Source organism: Protopterus annectens, chromosome 13.part0 (genome assembly GCF_019279795.1).
Source record: "Protopterus annectens isolate FY-2018-M chromosome 13.part0, PAN1.0, whole genome shotgun sequence".
Taxonomy (NCBI): domain Eukaryota; kingdom Metazoa; phylum Chordata; order Ceratodontiformes; family Protopteridae; genus Protopterus; species Protopterus annectens.
The window spans coordinates 1,311,018,610-1,311,037,542 of record NC_056747.1 but is presented as its reverse complement, the minus strand read 5'-3'; the positions used below and the strand labels follow the sequence as shown (position 1 = coordinate 1,311,037,542).

The 18,933-nt window shown below is 38.4% G+C and overlaps 1 protein-coding gene across 2 annotated transcripts in view; it reads right to left on the bottom strand.

Annotated features, from left to right (window-relative positions):
- The window catches only part of LOC122788277 (G protein-activated inward rectifier potassium channel 1-like), a 651,334-nt gene extending 645,405 nt beyond the window's left edge, over positions 1–5,929 (bottom strand). Inside the window, exon 1 of one of the 2 annotated variants that reach the window (XM_044055338.1) lies at positions 4,634–5,929. In XM_044055338.1, coding sequence (XP_043911273.1) covers positions 4,634–5,299 — 666 coding nt within the window. In that variant the 5' untranslated portion in view covers positions 5,300–5,929. The remainder of the gene's footprint in view (positions 1–4,633) is intronic. The other variant, XM_044055337.1, reaches the window with a different exon arrangement.
- Positions 5,930–18,933: the final 13,004 nt, after the last annotated feature.

Genomic DNA, 18,933 nt, shown 5'->3' with positions numbered 1-18,933 from the left:
TTATATGCATAAGCAAATTAGTCCTGAAAAAAAACTTCAAGGTCAGACAACAGTATCACATTTGTTTCTTTTTAGTGCATGCTCAGATATCTCTTCTCAGAGTACGTTTATTAAACTAGCCCAGTAAGAGGGTAAAAACTGAGAACAGTCATAACTGAAATTTCCTAGTATTGTCATTGCCTAAGGTGGCACTAAGACATTAGATTTATAGTGCATATCATAGCTTTGTAGATGGAGCTTTAAAAATACTGAAGCGATATACAATCAATCATACACACACACACACACACACACACACACACACACACACACACACACACACACACACATATAAATGCATGTGTGAGTTTATCCACATAAAACACAGACACACACACACACACACATACATAAATATATATATGTGTGTGTGTGTGTGTGTGTGTGCGTGCGTGTGTGCATGTATGTATATACCTGTCTGCCGGTACGCATGCAGTGTGTGTGCAGTACAGAAGAAAAGCTTGTACATGTGCTTCCATTCTCTACCTGTCTAATAAACTCTGTAGATGACAACCAATGCTTATAGGGTCTCCATATGAGTTAAATGCAACCTGATAGCTCTGGATGGTGGGATAAAATATACATACACACACATAAAAAAATAGATAAACAGGTAATCATTCCTACTGCATTTTCAGATACAACCCAGAACAAAATGACAATAATAAATGCAATGTACATGAACATTTTGTAGACTCGGACAACATATTTCTTAGAGGAAAATACAGTGACACAAAATGACAATAATAAATGCAATGTACATGAACAATTTGTAGACTCGGACAACATACAATTTGTAGACTCGGACAACATATTTCTTAGAGGAAAATACAGTGACAGGAGAAAACCACCCACATTTCATGCACACAATGGCAGGGAGTAGAAATGAACTGCAACACCTGGAGCTATCAGAAAGAAACTCTCTGCCAGTAAGCCATTCAGTTGCCTACATGAGCTAAAAATGAATACATTACATGTACCTCATTTTAGAACACACCTGTAATGTGATCATTCCTGCTGTACGTGTCAAAAAGTGAAACAATACAATGTAACTGTGATTATAATTTGATGAGGGACCTTGGACATGACTTTTCTTCAGCTGGAATCTTGACCCAGACTAAACAACATATGGCAAATCAATTAAGCCCTGTATGAATCGAGTCTGGGGGCAGGCAGAAATGGATACTCTGTCACAGCTTACCTATTATGAAAGTGTGCATTTAAAACAAATCCTTTGCTTAAATAGTTCAACATCATATAGCATCAAGAATTTTCATTCTGACCACGTGTATTGTGGGAATGACACCAGTAAAACTGTACTCCTTTATTAACGCCATAGAACATCGGGAATTTTCATTCTGACCACGTATATCGTGGGAATGACCCCAGTAAAACCGAGCTCCTTTATTAACATCATATAACAACAAGAATTTTCATTCTGCCCACGTGTATCGTGGGAATGACACCAGTAAAACTGAGCTCCTTTATTATATGAATATTTACAGAATCCTTCAGACTGTATGGTGGTTCTCTTTTTCAGCCTTCAGAGGAGTATTTGGTATACTAAAACCTCAGAACAATTTTGCTTCTCTGTTTGCAATAAGTACAAGATAATTACAAGGCTAATGATTGGAGATAAGCCAACTATTCTTGTCACTTAGGAATGGTGTTCACAGATTTCTTTTGTCTATCCTCCTTTTTTGCCCAATAATAGATGTGGACTCTCTCACATCATGGCTTTTAAGACTGCCTTTGCATGGCACAATTACCTTCTGTGATTTCATGATCACAGAATAACAACATAGTTGATACACTGGCCTAAACAGGTCATAAGATTCCCAAAACTGAGGATTTTAAATCCCTTCACTCCGGCTAATGTCTTTACCTACAAATGCTCACTAGCCTGTCAGAAGTCCATGGTCCTGCAGTCACATTTACTGTTGATTCTTATTTTATGCATAGTTTTAAAGTTTGTTGTTGTGATATTATGGTGTGCAAAAAGCTAGCCTATATTCATAGCACAGCTAACACTTATAACACTTTTTATAATGTTGTTTTGGTGTTTACACTCTCTGAGTACAGTACCTGAAAGTTGGGGCTTATTGTGTCCTGTACACAGTAAACAAAGTTAAGGCAAGTATACAAAGTTGTGCATTAAATATTTATTCCTTTAGTCTCTGTTACCCTGTTTACCCATTTAAAGCCCACCTGGCACTTAATGGCTGCCATACCTATCAAATGTCCAGAATTTTGCCTAATAGTGTTGATCTGTGCCTCATAAAAGTTTTTTTTTTTTTCAGGGAAGTCATTGAGGATTACTGATGACACTTGAGTTTCAGACTTCATATTTTTCAACATTCATAATAAATGCAAACATAGTAGTCTACCAATTTTCTAAATTTATGACAGCAATTTCTTAAACCTGTTCCTATTTTGGGCCCCTAGTCCCCCATTATTTATTTATTGCTTTGTCCCTGATTCTTGCATCGAGAGACTGCGAGGTATGCTGGGTGCATACATTACTTCCCTGATGCAAACGACCAGGGGTCTGCCTGGCAGTATTCCCCCAAGTTCAGTTAGTATCTTATGCCAAATGGACACTGGCTACACTGGTCCTGGTTCCTGGAATACTGCACCAATTTAGTTACATTTTTATACCCAGACATATTATATCAGAAAAATAATATACAAACCAGAAAGTCAAAAATCCTATAGGAACATCAAATTACCTTTATTTGGAGAAAACTGAGGCTCTTCGTGGAAGAGTGGAACCGGGGAAAAAGTGTGGGTGGGGCAACGTACGAATGGGCTAAGGCTCAACTTAACATCCAGGAAAAAGCACATCAAAACCCTATCCTCATACAATGTAGACTGCAGATATGAACTAAAGGGATGGGGTCGTCATGATGTGCTACCTAGGGGTGTAGCCAGAGATTTACATTTTGTACTCAAACCTAAAGTTGCCACCCCCACTACCCACTTGTCAGTTTAAAAATGTACTCAGCCCTCAAAATGATACCTCTAGATACATGGGTGAAGCATGTTATTTTCAATTGTTACAATTTATTTCCATAAAAAGCTAGTTTTAGAGGTGTATTCCTTTTGCACAAGAATTCTTTGTGTACCTCTATACTGTGAATATTCATTTACAAAGTTCTAAACATTCTGTGCTGTTTTTAGTGTTGACATTTGCAAGAGATGCTCAGGAGAAAATGTACTCATTTCAGTACACTGAGTATGCCTAGCTATTTAGTCAGAGAGAACAGCGGCTTCCTAAATCATTAAGTCGAATTAGGTATGCCTTTCAGAGGAGAAAAAAATCATTATTCCGTTAAGGTACTTAACTACCGTGTTCGTTTTTTCCTGAGCTGAGTAACAGTATAAGATATTAAACTTTAAAGTCAGCCTTTAGCCTGGCCCATTGTGTACCCCCTACACATTTCAAATAAGTTGTTCTGCAAAATGAACGCTATGCAGTGTTTTTTGTTGGATTAATAAAGGAGCAACAGGCATTTAAACATGATTATGAAAATTAAAGTTCGTTATGAAACTCTTAGGATATGCAATAATGCATGCAGTCTTTGCGTCCAAGCTTCCCAATTGCAATACGGTTCCGGGGATGGGGAATACAGCTATGTATTCTATGTGGCTCGTTTCAATTTAGATTTTAAGTTTTTAAAAGTGTAAAAATATTTCAATAACGAGTATGTTCTTCCTTTATGCAGTGCGTGTGCACAAGAAAGAGACATTTGTATAAATGATGATGCTTTTTGCTAGGCTTGAACTTTTGACGTGCAAAAGGAAAAATCGTTTAACATCAGAAACATGAAAACACGCGTATAACTCAAATGCATTGAGATTTGCGTTTGTTGCGTGTAGAACCGCTACCTCTGCAGTTAATTTTTATAGAAAAGTGACATTTTGCATTAACAATTATACCCACAAGCAGTGAGAAGGACTGTACTTCACTTTTTGGAAAAATAAAAGACCATTGTTTTGAATTTTGAGTTGTGCCCTTACCTCCCAAGTGTTCAGATTTTTGTCTTACATTTTTGGTCTGTTCCTCATAAAACTTGTGTTTTTTCTGGCATACCACTGAAGACTGAAGTCACTAAACAAGGACATATATTTGACTTTCAGAGTTCATATCCTTTAGAACATGTACACTAACATGTCGTGTTATTAGAGCAACTTCCCACGTTTATAAAAGCAATATTTAAATGCTGTCCTTGTTTTGGTGACTTTGTCCTCCCAGTATTATAGGCTTTGCCCAGATTTCTTGTGCTAAGATATTGACAGGCACAATTGTATCAACTGTTTTAAATAATATTATGGTGTTTCAGACAAAAATATATAGTTTATGCATCTATTACAGGAAATTTAGAGAAACCATAAGATCAGAACATTTGTCACTTTTTCAGTTTTTCCCCCACAGAACACAACTGCCCAAATAGGGACTGTCCTGATCAAACAGTGATAGGTGGTAACCCAGCTGGAAGTGTCCTATTAAAAATAAGGCACTTCCGATGTTAACAAGTTGCTTCTGCAATTTAAAGTTAGCCAATAATAGATGTAAGAGAGTGTTTTCTGTTACCTTTATCAGCTTGCATCGAATCTGGGCTGACACCATATGGCTATTTCTGAGGTTGCCCACCCGAAACATGAGGCACAGTTTTCCATCACGCTGAGAGATGACAGCATTGTAACTAAACATGAGAGTCTCGGCTCTTTTTTTAGGCTGGGACATCTTGATGAACATACAGCCTATGAGGAAAGCATCCACAACAGACCCAAGTAATGACTGCAACAAGAACAGGACAATACCTTCCGGGCACCTCTCTGTGATGTACCTGTGGCCATAGCCAATTGTGGCCTCTGTCTCAATAAAGAACAAGAAAGCGGATGGAAAGTTATAGACATTGGCAACGCATGGAGTGTGAGTGCCATTGTGGCTTCCGTTGAGGTCCCCCCTGATATAAGCGATAATCCACCACATTGAAGCCATCACAAGCCAAGCTACAGTATATGTAAGGATAAAGATGAAAAGGTTCCACCGCCATTTAAGGTCCACTAAAGTGGTGAACAGGTCAGAGAGGTACCTGGTGGTCTCACCTCCTAAGTTTCCATGCTGGACGTTACAGCGTCCATTCTTGTCCACAAACCTTTGCCTTGCCTTCTTGACAGGAGGCGTGAAGCTGGTTCCTCTTAAAGTGTTCACAACCTGATAATCCTCACCAAATTTTCTCCTAAGAGCTGACATGCCTTTAACAGAAGTGGGAAAACATCAATCCGAATCAAGTTGAAAAGTTTGCGTTATGCCACAGTTACACCTGCTGCCTGACCTCTGAAGCTGCAGTCCCAGGCAGCCTTGGAAAACAAACTACGGCTGGTCTTTATATATATTTTTCAGCGAAGCCTTTGACTCATTGCAGCTGATGCTAGGACATCTGGTCTGCTGCTTTGCTGTTATCGAACGTTCCTGCATAGCTCAGCTGCAGTAGGCATCCACTATTTATTTCAGGGGGTCTAAATGTTGCTTTGCAGATGTTTTGTTGCCCTGCAGCCGTGTTGAACCTGTCTCAGACTCCTCAGTTAGCAAATGTAGGCAGGATTAGTAAATGGTCCCACAGACTCCAATCCAACTGCATCTTGCAAGAGTTACTAATAGAGAGGGGGAGGGACTGGCCTTCACAACCACAGTATCAAACCAATCCATAAACAGATCTGCAAATTAAAGAATCCCCGTCTTGCCTCCCCACATGAAGGGAAAGTCTGCTTCCAAATGGAAAACAAACATATAGTTTTGAAGACAAAAACACAAAATTTCTGAGTGGAAAATTGTTAAAATTCCTGCTGCCTGATTTAATGCAAGTAGCATTCCAGGAAGATGTAAGTAGTATTTCAGGGTTTCTTCAATAAGAGTAAATGACTGTATCCAGATTTATTTTACACTGCATGTACTACCTACCCATTTGGAGTCATAATCCCATACCGTTTTTTTTTTTTTTTTTTTTGGTCCAGACCTGGACTTAACTCGTGGAAAATGGAAGTAAAACTCTTAATCAGTCATAATGGTTTATTAATTATATTGAAAACTACATAAAAACGGTGTTGCTAAATATAACGTGTTTTACTATTTTTTGTTTCTTCTTCAAAGTTTTCTTTTTTCTTTTTTAAATATTGGGGGGGGGGGGGTGCAAGTAACAAACCACGATGAAATAAGCATTTCAAATTAAAATACCTACTTGATGCTAAACTCTACAAAACGGCGCCACACGTAAACAACATATCTAATACTGGTATGCACTGCCCCCTGCTGACAGTTAATTTGTTCGCATTTTTGCGTTATTACAAAGAAGTATGGAAGCCTACGTCACAACTTTTCACCCCAAAAGTCTGGACAAAGTAAAAAAAATATGCAGGTTCCAAAATCAGTGGCACATTTTAAATATTACACAAATTAGGATGGTCATAGTTCACATCAACGTGCATTTTTAACACTAAGAGGTAAGAAACTCTAATAACTGGCATTATTAACTGTAATCCGCTTTTATTTACCATAAAGTCAAAACATTTTACCATGGGAAGGGCAGACCTAAGAGACAAATCGGGATGTTGTGCAAAATCGGGGAAAGGTATGAATGTAAGGTTTTAATAAAGTTAATTAATTATATATGCAAACACGCGTAGTGGAAAATGAATAATATCGCGTCTAAAGTGACCTTTGCATTTATAGTTTTACTGTTTTTTAACCATTCTGTGAAATTAGGCTGGACTGCCAAAAGTCATGGGCATTCATAACTGCTATACAGCTGAAACACCTGATGTCCTTAAAGGGTCATTTGCATATACCCCAGGTGCCTCCTTGTATATGATTGCTACAGGGTTACCTAAAATGAACTTTACTGCATTCACTAGGAAACAAATTTGGTGGCGTGGAGGTCTTGCATAAGTAACTTAAAATATGCTACAAAAGAGTCATTTTCCTCTTGAACTACAGAGACATTTGCAGTCATATACGTCTGGAGAGTGGACAAGCCTTTTAGTGGCTTAGTGAGGGTCAGGCTACATCCAGTGATGGAGCATTTTAAAATATAAGTTAAGGAATGATTAAACAGGTGGTTTGTCATTTTTTTCTGACCATAAAATGCCGACAAATTTCTAATCAATCATTTATCTTCAAATCTACCACGAAAGGGGGAGAGGTTCTTGTTCTCTATAAAACCACCCTAAATGTTACTCTAGACAACCTTCAACCACCTATATATCAAAGCAGAAATTATGATTTCCAAACTACAAATAAAAACAAATGTATAAACATAATATGTGTCTATATTCACATAGGTAATAACTCAGGGACCCTAGAAGACGTCCTCTACTGGCTATCCAATGCCTACCCCCAAGAGACCATTGTTTTAAGGGACCGCAATATAGATTGGTACACCTGCACTGCAGAGACCCCAACCACTCATGTAAACCTACATGGTTTTACACAAACTATAACCTCCCCTACTAGGATCAGCAAGCCTAACAATAAAGTATCCTAGACTGGACACTAATTAATAGCCCCCACCACATGTACAAATCAGGTACTCTCCCTGAAGATCTAAGTGATCATTTCTTAACATATACTATTAGGCATAAAGTTGAATGGCCACATCTACCCACCTATAAAACAATAAGAAATAAAAACTTCAACCTTAATAAATTCTTAGAAGAACTTAAATTATGCAATTGGTCATTTCTAAAACAACTACCACTAGATGAGGCAGTAATACACTTTAATAACACATTCCTGGCCATCCTTGACAACCACGTACCTGCATGGTCTATTAGAATTAAAACAAAAGTTGCCCCCTGGCTCACTAAAGAAACAAAACTAAAGATAATCAAGCTAGAACTTCCAATGAGTGACCTCCCAAACCTCCTGTAACAGAGGCACATGGGATATATGCAAATGACCCTTATGAACATCAGGTGTTTCAGCTATATAACGATTCTGATTGCTCATGACTTTTACATTTGAAGTTGTTTTAATGGACAATTTCAGGCCAATAAAGCCAAACCCCACTAGCTATGGATATGCATATTTCAGCCTTGTTATGAGCTCATCAGCATACCATAAGCAGAGTGTTTGACTAAGCATAAGAAACACAGGGTTGTTATACACAGCTGATGTCCATTATCATTAGGGTGACTGCAAAATATCCCAGCTAACAAATTAAAACAAAGAGTTATAAGGTCACACTGAAAAAACAATCAGAAAAAACTAAATGAAAGCTATTACTAGACAAAAAAAACTATTTCTGCCATCTACAGCAGAAGCACCACAACAAGCCACAGAAGTTCTGGGCAGGTATTAACAAACTCCTCCACCCAGGGCAATCCACAACTCCAACCCCCTCAGCCCCAACCCAAAAATCACCAGAGTCCATTGCCAACAACTTCAACAGTTTCTTTACAGAAACCATCCAGGCCCTTGCAAATCTAAACCCACTTGTCCTAATTCTGAAACCCCTAAACCCAGTGACAATCTCTCCTTTAGCTTCCAAAAAGTTCTAATTTCACTCATTAGAGCCCTAATTAAAAAACTAAAACCAACCACCCTTTCAGCTGACCTCCTCCCTGCAGACTAGCTGCAAAAAGCTGCTGATGTTATAGCATACCCTGTCTCTATTTTTATAAACAGAACCATAACTGAAGCCTCTATCCCCTCTATCTGGAAAATATCACGTCATACCACTCCACAAAGGAGGCAGCTCCATTGGGCTGTCAAACTATAGATCAATAGCTATTCTTTCCCCTCTGGCTAAAATTATGGAAAAGTGTATCCATAAACAACTCTTACACTACATTATTCAACATAATCTTCTGGCCAACTCCCAGCATGGATTTAGACCACAGCACAGTACCACCTCAACCCTCCTCTCCTTTTCTAATGTCATAAATTCAAATCGTAAGAGCAACAAACTATCTTCTGCCCTGTTTCTCAATCTTTCCAAGGCCTTTGACATGGTTAACCACCAGCTACTCTTACTTACCCTAAATAAAATATCCCTAAACAGCCATGCCATACAATGGTTTCAATCTTATCTTAGTGGAAGACAGCAGGCTGTCCTTTGGCAGGACAAACTCTCCACCCTTCTCCCCGTTACCCTTGGTGTCCCTCAAGGCTCCATATTAGGTCCTCTTCTTTTCTCCCTCTTTATCAATGACCTCCACACTCTAATCCCAGACACAACCTGTATGCAATTTGCCGATGACTCCACCCTGATTTGCTCAGCCTCTGCCCCTGCAAATCTCCTTAGTTTAACCCAGAAAACCTTTAATAGAGTGGAAAACCGGATCTCTAATCAACAGCTGATATTAAACCCTAATAAAACAAAGCTATTGCTCTTCTCCCCTACTCGCAAATCCTGTCAACCTTCGTTTACTATAACGTCTAACAATGAGACCATAATCTCACCAGATATGTATACCAAACTCCTGGCTGTTATAATAGACAACAACCTCAAATATGATATGCATGTAAACCAAACTATTAAAACTGTTAACAAAAAACTTGGCTCCCTATACAAAAACAAACCTTTTCTCACCCCTCTAGCTAGGACTGCCATTGCCCATACCCATTAGCTTTCAACTCTACTTTATGCCTCGCCAATACTCACTAACTTGAACAAAACTAATCTTAGCAAACTCTCTCGCTGCTACAATCAAATTGCCAGGTTTGCCACAGGAACTCCCTACAGGACACACCATTGTCAAAACCTAAACCTCTTAGGATGGCGAGAACTCCCCAGGCTAATTCAATATAATCAACTTACTGTAGCATTCAAGGTTATTAATCATCCAGAAAAAAATGCCCTCCCTTAAAAACATTATCCATCCCTACAAAGACGCTAGGTCACTTCATTCCACTACAGAACTTTTGGTTCAATCTGTTAAAGCTAACAACCTATCTGGAGAATCTTTGTTTGCAAATTCAGTAGGCAAAACCTGGAATTCACTCCCATCTGACCTTACTCTGAACCCCTCCCTTAATCATTAAAAAAAAAAAATCTAACCCAGTATTTTAAAACTCACTGGTTATATCCTTGCTCTAACCCTGACTAAAGAGAAACTGCAGCATCTTTGTAGATACTCCGTATATAGGTTCATAGGTAGGTACTAGGCTATTGGCCATGTGGCCTATACAAGCCCAGGCAAAAAGGTACCCTGGTTTTTGCCACCTAAGAAAATTATTTTCCTGTGCCACTGTCAAGCAGAGTCACAGAAGTGATCCCCGGGGTGAATTTCCTATTTTCCATCCAATCATCAATATTTTTTTTGAAGAGTGCTAATGAGGAGCTTTGTTTGATATATATAGGGAGTTTATTCCAGAGTATGGGAAGTGTCTGGGACAGGAATCTATCCCTCCAGCATGTTCTGTTTATTGTGGTGACAAGGTTTAGGTCCCTAGAGTGTGTAGCTCGGAGGGATTGGGATTTCTTTAAGTGGAGCATGTCCAACAGCTCTGGGTTTGACATAGCTTTGTATGTTAGGCAGAGATCACCTCTGAGTAAGTGATATGCGATGGAGTAAAGCTGGAGCTTTTTGAGACGGTCTGCGTAGGGCATCTGTTTGAGGCCGGTAATCCTCTTTGTGAGGTATTTCTGCAGCCTTTCCAGTTGTTGTAGATGCCTTGTGAGGTACATACCAAAAGGGGCATTGTACTCTATAATGGGTCTAATGAGTGATGAGTAGAGGGGAACAGTGACCTCTTTTTTTCTGGATGAGAAACTTTTTGTGATGAGGTGCGCCACGTAGAAGGATTTTCTGACTACTGTGGCGATGTGATAATCAAAGGAGAGACTACTGCCCACCTGTGTCCCAAGGTCTCTTATCACACTTTTGATGCTAAGTATGCTACCGCCTATGTTGTAGTTCATGGGTACAGAGTTTTTACCAAAGGGGATGACTGACAATGCACTTTTTGGCATTGAGCTTGAGGCCATGGCTTTGACACCAGGCATCTGTCTCAGTGAGGCCCTTTTGTAGGATGTCCACATCGTTAGGGGTTTCGATTATGGCTCCTAGTTTGCAGTCATCTGCAAACTTCATTAGCCAAAGACCTTCTGTGTTAGCCTGTACTTCAGAGAAGTAGATACCAAACAGGAGAGGACTCAGGACTGAATCCTGTGGTACTCCACTTGTCACTGGTCTGAAATCGGATTTGGAGTCTGCTACTTTCACAGTGTGAGTTGTGTCAGTGAGCCAGTTGGCAACCCATCTTGTGACATAGGGATTTATACCTTGTTTAATGAGTTTATCTATAATTCCAGAGTGGGAGATGGTGTCAAAAGCCTTGGCAAGATCTAGATAGGCTGTGTAAACCACCTTAACCTTGTCTATGGCTTTGGTGACTGCTTCAAAGAAGTCTATCAGGTTTAGGAGACATGATCTGCCTTTTACAAACCCAAACTGGGTGGGGTCCAGAGTGTGGATATTACTAATGTCTTTGTTTATAAGTTCCATGATGACACGTTCCATGGCCTTACAGACCAGGCTCGTCAGGCTAATGGGACAGTAGTTCCCGGGGTCCATGGTGGCTCCCCACTTGTGGAGTGGGATAACCGTTGCTGTGCGCCATTCAGCAGGCACAAAGCCTGAGGTGAGGCTATGACTGAACATGGTACTTAGTTGGGGTGCCATTTCATTCTGTAGTTCATGTAGAATGCAGCCTGGGATGTTGTCTGGTCCCATGGATGCGGTGTTCTTGGCTTTGGACAGTGTGGTTTTTACCTGTGCAGCTATGATTACAGGGACTTTGCATTCTTCCCATATAGAGATGGGCTCTTTAGGGGGTGAGAGGGGGGTAAAGTTAGCACTGAACCTATCTGCCAGGATGTTGGCAATATCAGTTGGGTCTGTATATTTAGTGCCATTGTGCTGTAACTCAGAGCAGATCTGAGTGTTGCCACTGAGATTCTTGACATAGCTATAGAATGCTTTGTGGTTGTCTTTAGAATGAGTGGTGATTTTGTTTTCATAACTAGCTTTGGGGGATTTTATCAGGGATCACAGCTTCTTACTGAGGCTGACCAGGGAGCTCCTCCACACATGGGATTTTACTCTCTTTTGCAACAGTTTCTTCCTTCTGTTGTACAGTTTGTTTATGGCAGGGGACCACCAGATTGGCTTCCTTTTTTTGGAGGATAGCATCTTGGTTCTGTTTGGGATAGCACGATCCATACACTCGTGTAAGTGCTTATAAAGTGCAATTGTGTAGGATTCAGTAGTCATAATTGTATTGTCCATCTGCATGGGTGTCATGAAGTTCACCACTTCTGTCTTAAGAAGCATGAAGTTGGCTTTGGAGAAATTTTTTACCATGGTTTCTTTAATGGGGGGTGGGGGCAGGATGTGGATATCTATGGTAATTAGCTTATGGTCGGATTGGACCAATGAGGAGTTGACTTCAGGTATGGAACACCGGTCAGTCATGTTGGTAATGACTAGATCTAGGATATTGTTGCTCCTGGTGGGGGTGTGGATAAGTTGATCCAGGGCATTGGAGTTTATGAATTCCAGAAAGCATTGAGCGAAGGAGTTAGTACATGAGTAGTTTTCCCAGTTAATGGTGGGGTAGTTGAAATCGCCCATTATTAGGGTGTTTGGTTGAACCCTAATATTTTCCAGTACATCAAGAAAAGAGGAGTGGGAATCCTGGGGCATGGTGGGGGATCTGTAGCAAGCTACAATTTGGATTGCAGTTTTGCCCAGAGTTAGTTGCACTTGGATAACCTCGGCTGCATTATGCTGAGCAACTAGCCTGGAGGTGTGGATATCCTTAATGAATATGGACACACCTCCGCCTTTGGTGTTCCAGTCCAGGTTACATGGCCGAAAAGTGTGGTATGAGTTATAGCCTGGTAATGCAGGGGTGCTCTCTGGAGCCTTGAACCAGGTCTCAGTCACTGCACAGATATCGATGTTCTCCATATTAAGGAGTGCCTCGAGTGAGTGCATTTTGAGATTTAGACTTCTAGCATTGAGTAGCATCACCCTCAGCTTTTGCTTGCCTGTTCCTCTTACGGTGGTGAATTTGTCATTTGAACCTTGCCTAAAAATGGCACTATAGGGGCGGCAAGTACCTTAACCAGTATCTGGAATCCCACGGGTGACAGGTGAATGCCATCTCTGGCAAAGCATCGTGGTCTGTTGATCATGTCATCCCAGGCAGACAGATACTGTATGAAATACAACACAAAAAGTAGCACCAAAGCACAAATTTGCTTCACCACAAACGAAAAAGAAGAATCCGAGCAGTCAGACAGTTTATTTCTCTAGCGCTTCGGCCACAATCAGCCTTAAAGGAGTAACAACTAATACATTTTACACAGTATATATACACAATCAGCTACCAATTAATAAACAATCAATTAATTAAACTAATTAAGATTTAAAGTCACATAATACAAATTAGAGAATACTTTTCCAACAAAATTCCACACTCAAACCTTTAGGCATCAAAGTATTATATTTAAAAATAAAAATAGCCTCTTTTCTTAAAAGCATAAATTTTACTTTTTCTTTATCAAAATCATCTGTTAAAATATGTTCCAAAATGGTCACTTTTAAACCCACAGAACTATCATTGTGACATTCTTTAAAATGTTGGGCCACAGGACTTTCATCTTTGTTTGTCCGAATATCCCTTAAGTGTTCCAACAGCCTCACTTTAAACATTCTTTTTGTTTGTCCAATATAAAATTTATTACATCCACATTTTATAGCAGAAATAACCCCCTCTGTTCTACAATTGTAAACACCATTGGGTATAAAGCAAATGTTATTAATACAAGAAAAAAAATTCACTGTGTGCGAACATACACTACATTTCCCACAAGGCTTCATGCCGTTAACATAAATTTGTAAAGGAAGTCTAACCTCAGGTCTAATAAATTTAGTATAAACTAACATATCTTTAATATTCCTATCCCTTTTGTAAGAAAAAAATAATTTCCTATTAATTAAACTTGTCAGTTCAACAAAATTCCTCAAAAATTCCCAAAAATATAAAATACACTGTCTAATATCACTAAGAACATTATATGTGGAAACTATAAAAAAAATCTCTAGATCTGTACTATTGGTCACTATATTAGTATTATTATTCCTAAATAATTAAATGTTTCTATTATTGTTACATCTGATAGCAAATACCTTTTTTAATATCTTTATCAACTAGTCTAACATCATATTTCCTATTGATAAACATATTCCTAGTCTGCTCAATTTCTTTCATAAAATTATTTTCTTCATTGCACAATCTAGATATTCTTAAAAATTCTCCATAGGACAATGAATCAATAGTATGCCTAGGGTGACAACTAGTGCCCATTAAGAATTCATTAACTGATTCAAATTTTCTATGAATACTCGTAATAATATTTTTTCCTTTTATTCCACATAAATTAATATCCAAAAATGAGACTTGTTGCCCATATTGTAAGCCATCAAATAATATATTAAATCTGTTTACTTGAATTTCTTGCACAAAATTAGATACTAAGTGAAATCACCTTCGCATAAAAATATTAAATCATCTATATATCTAAAATAAAATTTAACATAATTCTTAAAGAAAAATTTACTATAAATACATTCCTTCTCAACTAAGCCCATAAAAATAGTATGGGTTTCCACATATAATGTTCTTAGTGATAATATTAGACAGTGTATTTTATATTTTTGGGAATTTTTGAGGAATTTTGTTGAATTGACAGGTTTAATTAATAGGAAATTATTTTTTTCTTACAAAAGGGGTAGGAATATTAAAGATATGTTAGTTTATACTAAATTTATTGGACCTGAGGTTAGATTTCCTTTACAAATTTGTGTTAAGGGCATGAAGCCCTGTGGGAAATGAGTGTATGTTCGTACACAGTGAAATTTTTTTCTTGTATTAATAACATTCGCTTTATACCCAATGGTGTTTACAATTGTAGAACAGAGGGGGTTATTTATGCTATAAAATGTGGATGTAATAAATTTTATATTGGACAAACAAAAAGAATGTTTAAAGTGTGGCTGTTGGAACACTTAAGGGATATTCGGACAAACAAAGATGATAGTCCTGTGGCCCAACATTTTAAAGAATGTCACAATGGTAGTTCTATGGGTTTAAAAGTGACCATTTTGGAACATATTTTAACAGATGATTTTGATAAAGAAAAAGTAAAATTTATGCTTTTAAGAAAAGAGGCTATTTTTATATTAAAATATAATACTTTGATGCCTAAATGTTTGAATGTGGAATTTTGTTGGAAAAGTATTCTCTAATTTGTATTATGTGACTTTAAATCTTAATTAGTTTAATTAATTGATTGTTTATTAATTGGTAGCTGATTGTGTATATATACTGTGTAAAATGTATTAGTTGTTACTCCTTGAAGGCTGATTGTTGTCGAGGCGCTAGAGAAACAGACAGACACTGTATCCCTTTAGAATGACACCAGAAGCTTAGCCAATTGTTGAAGTCAATCATTTTGTCCTTGTACTGTGGCATCATTTTGGGTGATGGCAGAATGCTACTCAGGGCTAGGGTCATACCTGCCTGGGCTACAAGATCAGAGAGCTCTTCCATGTCTCTTTTCATGTAGTCCAGGGAGGTACATCTCAGGTAGTTCACACCAACATGGACAATGACAGAGTCATATTTGTACTTGTTGTGGAGTGACCTGAGTGCATGGGTTATGTGGCGGATCCTGGCACCCAACAGGCAGCTGACAGTAACCTTCTCCTTGTTTAGCCTGGTGAGTGGGACATCAGTGTGCCTGACTATAGAGTCACCTATGACTAGTGTGTTGGGTATGTTGTTTTGCCTTATTGGCTGTGGTTGAGTGGCACACTGAGTCTGCGAGCTATGTGTCATTTGGGTTGTGTTGGGGGGTGGAAGTTGCATGCATTTCTGCTTTGGAGGTCTCTGTTGCTTGAGCAGATTATTATTGAGAGCCTCTGCGAATGTTTTTGAGTTTCTGTGTGTGGATTATGGTGGTGTAGATTTAGTGAGACTATCTGATGAGTGTGGTGTGGTGCAAGTGTTTACCTTCTCCTCTTGACTGTCAAGTTCAGTCTTGGTTGGAGAGAGCTTTACCTCCAGTTTGGCTAGATAAGTGCATCTCTCACAGGTTGTAGTGCTGGGTGGTAGGAGGAGAGGGTTGTCTGTGTACATGAGGCAATTTCTACATTGCCCCAAGATGCCCAGATTCATCAGATAGGCAGGCGAGAACATTGGGAGCTGACCCTTGGACATGCCTGAATAAAAAAACTATTTTCCTCTAGATAAGTGAGGAAAGTGAGTACAAGAGCTGTTTTTCTCCAAGCAAGTGAGGAAAGTAAGTACCAAAACTGTTTTCCTCTAGGTAATGAGGAAGGTTGAGTGCTGTAGTAATTAGTAGGTTATTTAGTGCTTACAACAAGTTCTGAACAAGTGCTGATCACAAATAAGAAAATTCAAGTGCTAAAACTAAGAATCTGTATCTGGACTAAACTAGTTACAGGAAAGGGGGGAAACAAGTGCAAATGCGGGCTTTTAAATCAGAAAGTTGAGAGAGATGGAAAACTGCCCGAACGGCCAATAACTACAGTTTCTGAGTCAGAACCACTCCTTATGTGATAGATAAGTTACCTAGTGCTTACCACTCCCACTGATAAGCTAGAAGTCTTCCCTCCAACACAAAAAGCATGGAGGGGCTCAGAAGCTTACATACAGTCCTGGATACAGCAAATCTGAATCTGGACTACACTAGTTACAGGAAAGGTAGGAACTAGGCTTTGATTTTATTTTTTTATTTTATTTTATTTTATTTTTTTATAAGTTGTACCTATAGGTTTGATAAGAGAAACTGTAACATATTTGTAAATATTTCTAAATATAAACTGTATTTTTCATAGGCTTGATATGTGAGACTGTAACTTGTATGTTAATACAATATGTTTGTGCATATACTATAACTTGCTTGTCTTTATCTGTTTGTAAGTTTGGAGCTTTTCTCCCTGAGCCTCCACTGAAAATGGACATGTATCCAGTTGGACTATCCTGGTCAACAAATGCAAAATAAATAAATAAAAATAAAATAAAATCTAGGAGTTAATGGTGCAACTTTTCATGACAAATGGTGATCAGTCACATGGTGAACCTTCCCTTGGTTATAGCCAGGCATTTATCACATATGCAAATGCATGCATCATAAGATCCAGTAGAAGAGCAACAAATATCACACCTTTAAAAACGTTAATGGAGTTAAAAGGATACTCCTAGATCAGCAATAACAACTGTATCTACAGTTATTCATACAGCCATTCATTCTCTAATTATTTGCTTATTCCAAGGTCACAGGGGAGACACAGCCTACTCTGGTACTCAGCTGGAGGGCAGAGGGCATCAGACTATCATAGGGCACAGATACACACTTGCACAAGGCACACACATCTATAAACATTTCTGGGGCTATGTCCGTAGTACACCTATAGCACATCTTTGGGATATGATAGGAAACTGGGCCACCCTGCAACACCCTCCATGGCCACAGAGAACAATACCTCTCTTTTATTAGTATTTAATCACTTAATTTTTATATGTGCTATATCTTTCATTCTGCATTTAGAATATCTGCATTATGAACCCTGCTCATTTAGTACAGATGATTACAGATGTGAGCTGCTAATGACCTTTATTATTTAGCCATGTGTTTGATTCCCTCAGTCTCCATTTGCCTGTTAGTTCTGTGGTTCTGAGCACTTCAGTTAACCGGACAGGTCATCCTTGAAAAGAGGAAGCATATACCTTATGGGCTTACTGGTTTGAAAAGGGGGAGCAGATTTGTTTGAGGTGAGAGCAGCACAGAATTGTTTCATACAAATCAGAAATATCTAATTACTGCATATGTAGGGAGAAGAGGCAATAGTCTGGAAGATGGTGTGCAATTCCAAATCATGTATCTTCCTTTGTGTAGAATATAATAAAGGCAAATAATTCCACCAATTGCAACATTTAGTTTTTTTAACTGAGAGAAAATAATGCAATTTGTTTATTACTTGCACACAACATTACACTTCTGGGCCAAGTTTACTATGTATACTTTATATTAAAGATTTTTAATCAGATTTAAATTTGAGCAGGTTAAACTTAAAATTATAAAAACACTAAACCCAACAGGGTAAGGACTAAATAAAACAAACAAAAAACACAAATTCACAGGCTGCACCAAGCTGTTTTAATGAAGAGCTAAAAGGCTCCAAAATACTAAGTGCTTTCACTATCAACTGATGGCTTCTTCAGAGTAAAAGGAGCTCATAATCACGTTGTTTAAATACAAAATTCCACATGCACATTGACCAATTGACTTCGTTGATTAATTACAATCCCAATGAACATACTGTTATATCTTTCAAATAAACCATAAACATGCATGCTGAACGTGCTTAAAAACATGTATTAAAACATCTATGCAAACAACCATAGCCCTTTGTTTCAAAATGGGTGACTTGCACGACATGTGCAGGATTTTACGTATGGAAACCTATACGTAGATTAAGGGAAAGGATAGCAGAACACCAGATGGCTATTAAAAATATGGATAATCATAACGCATTGTATTTACATTCCAAGGATTGTGTCAACTTTAAAAAGTTTATATTTTTTGTAATTGATAGGGTGATGATAAGTGAAAGAGGGGGTGATGATAACATCAGAGTTGAGTCTTTAGAATTTAAATGGCAGGTGATTATAGATGCAACAACTTACCCTGGGCTCAACGACCATATTTCTATTAAGTCCATTTTGAAACAAAGAGCTATGGTTGTTTGAAGTCTTTTTGCTTTGTTGTATTGGGAAAAGCTAGTAATAAT